A 9,646-nucleotide genomic window follows, 5' to 3' on the forward strand; every position below is an offset into this window, starting at 1 on the left:
TGCACTGGGGTCGATCTAATCGACTGGCCCCTTTCCACTCCCCAAAATTTTCAAGGCCTTGTGCTTAGAGTAGAAATAATAATAATCATTAGTTTTTGGTGATTAAAGTTTGTTGTTGTTTCTTTTCTTGTTGTGTCTCTCTTCTCTCTCCTTTTATTTGTTTGTTTATTTCTGTTTCGTTGCTAAGCGACGGCTCCGATGTTGCTGCCCCCTTACGATCCGGTGAAAACCGAACCGGACGTGGACCCGGTTTCAGACGGCTTCTACTCCGGCACGCCGCACCGACCAAGTGATTGCTCCACCGCCAAAACCCGCTTGTCCTACCACCATCACCACCACCACAGCAACAACAACAACAACAACAACATTTACCAGCATGGCCCAGATGACGCCGGCGGCGGCGGCGGCGGCAGCGTTTATCTTCAGTGGGAAGAAGCGGTTTTGGCGGAAGCGAACCCGTTAAAGATCCTCCGCTTCTCGCCGCCGCCGCCGCCGCCGCCACCGCCGCCGCCACCGACGGTGTTCTCATTGCCTGCGTCTCCATCCTCTGCCGTTGCCGCTGCTGCCATAGAAACGTCGGAGACGGCAGCTTTCATCGCCATGGATACCGTCTCGCGGAAGGTGTACGACGCGACGCTAAACTCCGTCAAACAGCTCATGCGCGACGACGTGGGCTGGGGCGGCGTGACGCGTGGCGGCGGCGGCGGCGGATGCGACGCCGATTTCGCGGAAGGTTCGAATTTCGCCAACGGCACCGACGCAGTTGACCCTAGCAGCGGCGGCGGCGCTTGTTTGGTAAGACAGGATGAAATCGGTGGTGACGATGGTTGTGGGGACGTGGCATTGTGGGGCTGGCAGCGGAGGCAGTGTGGTTTGAGGGACGATGCTTACCAGGATGTCACAGGAGGCGCCCCCGACAACCACCAATTCCACCACCGCCACCATTTCCAACAACGAAGTCATCTTCATCACCACAACCATCATCATCACAATCTCTGTCAACATCATCATCATCATCACCATCATCGTCGACAATACAACACCAACAACAAAAACAACAACTACAACATTGGCTACAACTACGTCCGCGTGTCATTGCCGCGGCGGCAGCAGGTGCTGCCGATCGGGGTTCACTTCCGACCGACGCAGATGTCCGCCGCAGACACCCTCACCCCAACCCCAAACCCCACGCCCACCGTCTCCTCCCACTCTTCACCCCCAACCGCACTGTTTTCTTCTTCTCCGCCTCCTTCCGTTTCTTCCTCCTCCTCCACTCTCCCGCCGTCATCGTCGTCGTCGCCGCCTTCCTTCATCTCCTCCACCACCACCACCACCAATGCTGCGACCTTATCCCACCACCACCCACCACCACCACCGTCACCTCCGCCGCCGCCGCCGCTGTCTTCATCTTGGCATCTTTCCCTAGCAACCGCATCTTTATCATCCGTTACTACTACCACCAGTAGTGGTAGTAGTAGTAGTAGTAGTAGTAGTAGTGGTAGTAGTAGTAGTAGTGGTAGTAGTAGTAGTAGTCTAGTAAACAAGAGCAGCGGCGGCGGTGGCGGTGGCGGCTTCGGACGCGGCATAGCGGCGACAGACGGCAGTGTGATGACGGCTATGGGCTTGCCCCTGGAATCGGAGTCGTTCATGGCAACTCAATCGTTCAAAACCACCACCAACAACAACAATAGCAGAACGGCGGCGGCGTCTGCGGCGTCTGCGGTGGCATCGGTGGAGACTTCACCACCAACGACAACAACAACAGCAACTTTCCAACTTTCTCGAAACAGCCTCAACAGGATTCCGCCGCCGCCGCCGCCGCCGCCGCCGCTAATGCTAGCGCCACCACTTCCGTACATGCATTACTTACGACAACAGCAGCAGCAACAGCAACAGCAACAACAGACAGTCCATTCGCCGATGCCATCGCCAACACCACTGGCACCGACACCCCCCCACGCGCTTCTCCGACGCCGCCACCACTACCACCACTACCACCACCAACAGCAGCATCACAACTACACTAGTAGTAGTAGTAGTAGTAGCATCGCCGCCCCCACCGTTGTCAACAGCAACAACAACAGTGATTATTACGTCGACTACCCCCACCAGCATCAGCAGTTCCATAACCACTCCCACCACAATCATCATCATCATCAGCATCATCAAGAACAACTACAACTGCAACAGCAACAACAGCTAAACCAGGCTAATCAGCAGCCGAAACAGCAGCAGCGCCACCTATCGTCGTCCGTTGTGGCCCCTAGACGTATCAAGAACGCCAGCCCGGCAAATACGGGTGCTCTGAAGACAAACAACAACAACAACAACAACGTCACACATTGCAGTCACACACCGCCTCGACGCCACCACCGCCACCACCACCACCAACAACAACAACAACAACCGCAGCACCAACTTCATTTCTATAACTCTCCCGCCGCCGCCGCCTTTATCGCTTCCAACACCACCACCGCCACCTTCATTGCTTCATTGCCATCATCAACATCATCGTCATCATCGTCATCTGCTTTGTCCACACGTTTCCCGTTCACCACCACCACCACCCCCGCCACCACCGCCACCACAACCACCACCACCAACAACAACAACACCAACAACAGCAGCAGCAGCGACATCTACGGCAATATTAACGCTAACAACGCCACCTACACCAACAAGTGTCACACCTCTCCCGCCGCCACCACCATCAATAACACAACCCACAACAGCAGCAGCAACAACATTTACATCACAAACAACAACAACAACAACAGCTTCACAACGGCAGCAGCAGTAGCTGCCGCCGCCGTCGCCGCCGCCGCCGCCGCCAGCGCCGCCGGTGCGCCAATACCCTCTGCATCCTCAGCTGTTCTGCCACCACCGTCTCCTTCCTCATCGTTATTACCCCTGGGTGTGGTCAGCGCCCACCTCCAGTCCTCCTCCTCCTCCTCCTCCTCCGGCCGGATGACGTCCGCTACACTCGCCGCCGCCACCACAAGGACACTGCCACCCGCCGTTATGACGTCATCCAGGAAAGTTTTCCTTCCTGCAGGTAAGACGCACGCAAGTTCAAACCGCATCTTCTCTCCTACCTGCTTCTTTATCTCCATTCATTTTTCGTTTCTGTCATTGGACTGCCGCCATACTGGGGCATCGCCTCGAAGGCTTTTCATCCAACGAATCGACTCTTTCATCTTTTATTATTATTTTACTTGGCCACAGTCTCTGGTCTGTGGCCAAGCTGGGGCACAGCCTTGAAGTAGAGGCCTTTTTTTTTTTAGTCAAACAAAATCGACTTCTTATGTTTTTCTCTTCTTTTCTTTTGTCTTAATTTTTTCTTTTCATCTTTTTACTATGTCTGGGGCTTAATTCCATCATTCTCGTTCGCCAAACCGCTAAAGTCACGGTTACGTAAACAAACCGACTGCGGTCGACAAGCGGTGGTAGAAGGAACAAACGCAACACAAACACAGACTATCTATCAATCTATCCATTTATCCATCTATTTATCTCTCTATCCATCTATTTATGTATGTATGTATGTATGTATGTATGTACGTATCCATCTATCCATCTATGTATTTATCTGTCTGTCTGTCAGCCTATCAACCGATATTAACGTTTGTTTTTAAGTTCAATTATAATAAAACCAAATTTACATTAATACTTTTATGTAGTTGACAGTGACATCGAAGTTTCGGCCATTATGCCATCGTATAAGAACATCTATCTATCTATCTAGCTAGCTATTTATCCATCCATACAAACACACATAGACAAGAGACAGAAAATGGAATTCACGAGATACTTTATTATTCAAATGCACTACGATTGTTTCGACTTATCTTGCACCTGAAGCTCACAGGTGAGACCCTGCACAATTGCATCACAGGTGTACACTGCCTCTCCTTGGGTGACATTTTGAACAACTCCCTCGCTTTGTTCTCCTCGCCATTTCACCTATTTTACAAGCACACATTCACATCTTTTCACACACAGACGTACCTATACACACACACACACACACACACACACACACACATAAATATATATATATATATATATATATATATATGCACACGATGGGCTTCTATTCAATTTCCGTCAACAAAATTCACTGACAAGGTTTCAGTCGGCCAGGAGCTACGGAGAAGATATTCGCCCCAAGTGCAGGGCAGTGGGACTGAAACCGAATGCATGAGGTTGTGATGCAAGCTCCTTACCCACCCAGCCACACCTGCAATAGTGGTGGTGGTGGTGGTGGTGGCTTGGGTGATGGAGGTGGGTTATTTAAATTTGCAAAATCTTTAAATATTTGCTTCGGACCATCCTTTTGTCCGTCATCTCTTCCCGTTGGTCATCTTTTCCTTGTTTTGATTCAGTCCACCCTGGTCGCTCCTATGAGTAAAGCCGTTCTGACCATAGCCTTCCTTCCTATCGTTTATTCCGAGATATACTTTACCCCTCATCTTTGAGTTGCTGATAGAATATAATACCAGTGAAATACTAGGGTACATTTAATATTCCAATAAAACATCCGAGATGTCAACTGGAATTATAATAGAAGGCTGTGGCTACTTAGAGACGCCCTCATTGGTTTGTATAAGAACCAGTTAAGTACTGGGTTGATTTAAGATTATAATTAAAAATATATTTTACAGTAATGTGTGATTTAAGCATAATTTGGCTGCTATTTTTAGCATGTTTCGCAACCACATAGTGGCTCACATGCTGGTTCTTCATCGTTGGTGGTCATATTTAGCCCCCGGTCAATCTTGTTCCTATAGACATGTAATAAAAGACTTCCCATCGGGGTTCATCAATTTTGTATTCTCCAATGCAGCCTTCATTTTTTTTGTGATGGTTTCAACCGTTATTTCTAGCGGTTCGTGAGGATTCCTTCGTGTTGCTCATGTTGTTATTGTTGTTGTTGGGGGGGGGGGGTTATTTTTGTGGCTGTTTAGCCACAGGTCAGAACCTGGTTCAGCAGAGCTATGATCAAAGACGTTCCATGTATGACCATCCTGACTTTTTGTATATCTAGGAATACATAGAACGAATATGTCCCCTTTTCTTTTTTTGAAAATAATAATTAGTGGGACTTGAGTGAATTTTGTTGCTATTTCTAGCAGATCGATACCCTTCCCCCTTAGAGTAGTGCTCCTCGATTTTTGTTTTTTTTATTTATAGACCCCCTTTATTCCCCCCCCCCGAGCCATTCCACATTTTAAAATCCCTGTTATATTTTTAGAATTGAATATTTTTAGGGAATTGTCTAAAAAGAATTTAAAAGAAATTATCTTTTTTTCTCTATATATAAACGCACACACATCCGACAGCTTTCTTTCAGTTTCCGTCCACCAAATCCATTCGGAAGGCTTTGGTCTGCCCAAAACCACAGTAGAAGACACTTACTTGCCCTCTCCCCAAGGTGCCACACGGTGGGACTGAACCCGAAGCCATAGGATCGGGAAGAAAGCTTCTTACCACACAATCACGGCTGAGAAGTATAAACAATTTATCGCACATGAAGTTTAACAAACTTTTGTATGGACCCCGGCCAAGGGACATATGTGGACCCCGGTGGGTTGAGAACCAATGGTTTAAACGCTCCGACGGTTTGTGTGCGGTTACGTTGTGTTGTTGTGGTTGTTGTGGTGGTGGTGGTTTTAACTTTGTCGTGATAAGAGAGCCTCCACCCATGATTCGAACTGTGTCGGGTGGGTGCATCCATGCCGAAGTCGCCCTTCCAAAACATGGGTAAACCAACAACGCCAAAAGCTTGCGTATTCGATCGGGTTAAGACCGCAATTCCGTGCGCACTGTTACCTCGGAAACAGATCGGACTTCGAATCATAACCTTTATGTGAAATGGCACGGTCCATCCAGGGCCGGATTAAGACCCATAGAGGCCCTAAACATTTAAAAGTTTCGAGTACCCCCATATATACATGCAATTCAAAATATAAACAACAATATATCAGAAAACCAATTTATGTTTTCGATGGAAAATAATGTTTCTTATTTTTTTTTATTTTGTATACTTCCACTTTATTTATATTTGGAAGGTTTTCTCCGACTTTTTTTAATTGCAAAGTCTTTGATCAAATCCTCAAAATTAATCTTAGGTAATACATCTTCTCTAAAGAGCTGGATTAATATCCAAAGGGGCCCTAAGCCTCTAAAAAGACTTTGGTGCCTCCATGTATATATGTAATTCAAAAGATTAACGACAAAAAAACCATAAAATAAATGTTTATTTTCCAAAATGAAACAAAACAGAAAGATGGAAAATAACGTTTCTTTTTTGTCTCCCTCCACTTTATTTATATTTGATAAGTTTTCTCCTATTTTTATTTTAATTGCAAAGCCCTTGATCAGATCCTCACTGTGGCACCGTGAACACTTTGAAATTATATTTCCAATCAGAGAAACCACTTTGAATATTATGTTAGGAAGTTTTAAATGATTTCTTTTGTGCCGTAAACCTTTTACTACTTCTGTGGTCGCCCCCCGCCTCCTTCCGACTTGAAGTTCTAAGCACATGCTTATTTGGGTTAATGGTTAATTCATCGCTAGGTTCATATTGTGGACCGAGCATCATGGGTTTTCGAACTCTACACCGGAGGAGTGCTTCACTCGGATGTGGACCAGCTACTGTTTTAGCTTAGTGGGGTAACATTTTGAGTCGCTTTCAACCGCCCACTGCGAGATCCAATGCTCGTCCTCGCTCAGAATGCCGTGTCTCGGGGCCGGAGTTGTGGTGCACCTCTTTGTGAAATATTCTCTGTGACGATATTGTGACTTTGTGATGTTGTGAGGTGTTCTATCTTGTAGTGTGACATTGTAGTTTTTATTTTTAAATTATTGCGATGTCGGGTGTTGTTAAGAGTTTATGTTGTGCGTTGAAACGTGAGGTTGCGTTGTGTCTTGTGATGTGATGTGAAGGTTGTGTTGAAGTAAGGATATATTGTTAGGTCGCTTTGTGGTGTGTTGTGTCGTCAAGTGTTGCTGTGTGTTGGGCTGTAGAGGTGTTGCGTTGTTTTGCTTTTGTTTTGCTGTGGTGGGATATTGTTTTGTTGCGAAGAGGCGTTGTTATGGAGTTGCTTCGTGTTGTGGTATTGTGCTGTAATATTGTGATGCTGTTGAGATGTTCTATTATCTTGAAATTATTGTGACTTTGTGGGTTTTTTTGATATTGTTGAGTCTTGTTGTGATGTGATGTGACGTTTGTGATATAAAGAAGCTCTGTCTTCTTGGACGATGTGCTTTTGTTGTGACGAAAGGTTCCGTTGTTCTGACATCACTGTATTTTCCCCACTTTCTTATTAACTAAGCCGGTAGGAAGAGGCAGTAGCCATAACTTTCACAGACCCCACCTATTTCCGACCCCACCCCGTCAATCTTCTGCTGTGTCAAAGTCAATGGCAACAGGGAAAACAATACGGAGTGAGCGAGTTCCGGAGGGTTAACGTTCGGAGGAGATAGGATTGTACTGTTGTGAAATTAACCGTACTCTACTCATCAGGTAAAGGTAGCGCCTGCCAGTCTCTGTGTCTGTCTGTCTGTCTATTTGTTTCTTTGCGCATACATGCATATATATATATATATATATATATATATATATATATATATATATATATATATATATATATATATATATACACATATATATATTCATACACACATATACATATATACATACGTATATATATCTATATATTTATATATCTATCTGTATATATATGTATATATATATATATATATATATACATATACATATATGTGTATATATGTATATATATATATATATATATATATATATATATATATATATATATATATGTATATATATATATACACATACATGCACGCAAATAATATATACATATATATACTATATATCTAAATATTTATATCTATCTATATCTATATATGTGTATATATATGTATATTATATACATATATACACACACACACACATATACACATACATACATATGTGTTGAAAATGTGTATAAATATATGAGTGCATATTTATACACACACACGCACACACACACGTATATATATATATACATATATGTACACGCTCACACGCGTGCACACACACACACACACACACACGCATATACAGGTACATCGTTGGTTGCTTCCAAATCCATTCCGGATGACCGATTTTTCCAAAGCAGGTGTGGTCCTACTCTTAATCAAACAAAAAGGTTAAACTTTAATTAAAAGGAATACAGGCATCAATATATATACATATATACATTCAGTATAAATGGCACAAGTTCATTAACACTGTGCCGTGCCAGGTAACCAGTCTGGTGGACGCCGGGATTTGAAATTTCTCCTTGTAAAATACTGCGGATTATATGAGGTTACGGATTATCGGAATCCGGAAAGTTCGTGTTGTACTTTAAAAAAAAAAGATAAAAAGCATGTTCTTCATAATTTCTTACACAAAATTGTAATTCATTAAAAAAAAAATGGTAAGAAACAGCTTTGGAAAAGTATTTTTAACGTAAATTTTTTCCTTTAAAAAGTTTGACAACTTATGGCAATTTTTCCGTGTGAAATAGGGAGAGAGAAAAATGGTTCGATGTAATAATATAACATCTGAACAACATCACAATATTACAGCACAACATTACAACACCACGACAATACCACAACACGAAGCAACCCCATAACAACGCCTCTTCACAACAAAACAATATCCCACCACAGCAAAACAAAATGCTTGGGGCCTCTTTGGATCTGAATCCAGTTCTTTAGAGAAGATGTGTTACTTATTAAGATTAATTTTGAGGATTTGATCAAAGACTTTGCAATATTTTCATGTCTATCCATCTATCGAACCATCAATTTTATATTATATAATATACAATATATGTATGTGTATATATGTAATGTGCATACATATATATATATACATGTATATATATACACACACACACACTTATGTATATGTATGTATTTTAGAGTATATTATATATGCGTATATATTTATATATACGCATATATAGTACATATATATGTACGATATGGTATATACATGTATATATATATATATATATATATATATATATATATATATATATATGCTCGTATATATATTATATATGTACACACACACATATATATATGCACGATATATATATATATATATATATATATATATATATATATATATATACATACTCTTCATACTTAGTTTTGGACCAGGCCTGGGGCCGTGTTTAACTTATAACGCCACATGTGCAATAAGTATTTAATAATGCTTCATCTTAAATCCATTTTTTGGGCACCATATTGTATGATATATTACGCATATAATATATATAAAATACAGGTGTAATATATATGTATATAAACAGACAGACAAGCAGATATATATATATATAGAGAGAGAGAGAGAGATTTATAAACATATATAGGTATGTGAATATATTTATATTTTAGAGTCTTTTACATACAGGTGTACATTTATATATGTATATATATGTATGTATGTATATATGTATATGTATATATATATATATATATATATATATATATATATATATACACACACATTGTTATGATCGGCCATTATTATGATTGACCGTTGACTGAACACTATTCAATTTTTTTCTCC

General features: G+C 42.3%; 1 protein-coding gene across 1 annotated transcript in view; it reads left to right on the forward strand.

The window, feature by feature from the left end:
- The first annotated feature begins 424 nt into the window (after positions 1-424).
- LOC106882211 (uncharacterized) overlaps positions 425-9,646 on the forward strand; it is a 62,578-nt gene continuing 53,356 nt past the window's right edge. The window contains exon 1 of the mRNA XM_089346068.1: positions 425-3,055. Within this exon, the coding sequence (XP_089202194.1) occupies positions 601-3,055 (2,455 nt within the window). The 5' untranslated portion in view covers positions 425-600. The remainder of the gene's footprint in view (positions 3,056-9,646) is intronic.

This window comes from Octopus bimaculoides, chromosome 30 (assembly GCF_046866305.1).
Source record: "Octopus bimaculoides isolate indiv1 chromosome 30, ASM4686630v1, whole genome shotgun sequence".
Lineage (NCBI taxonomy): Eukaryota > Metazoa > Mollusca > Cephalopoda > Octopoda > Octopodidae > Octopus > Octopus bimaculoides.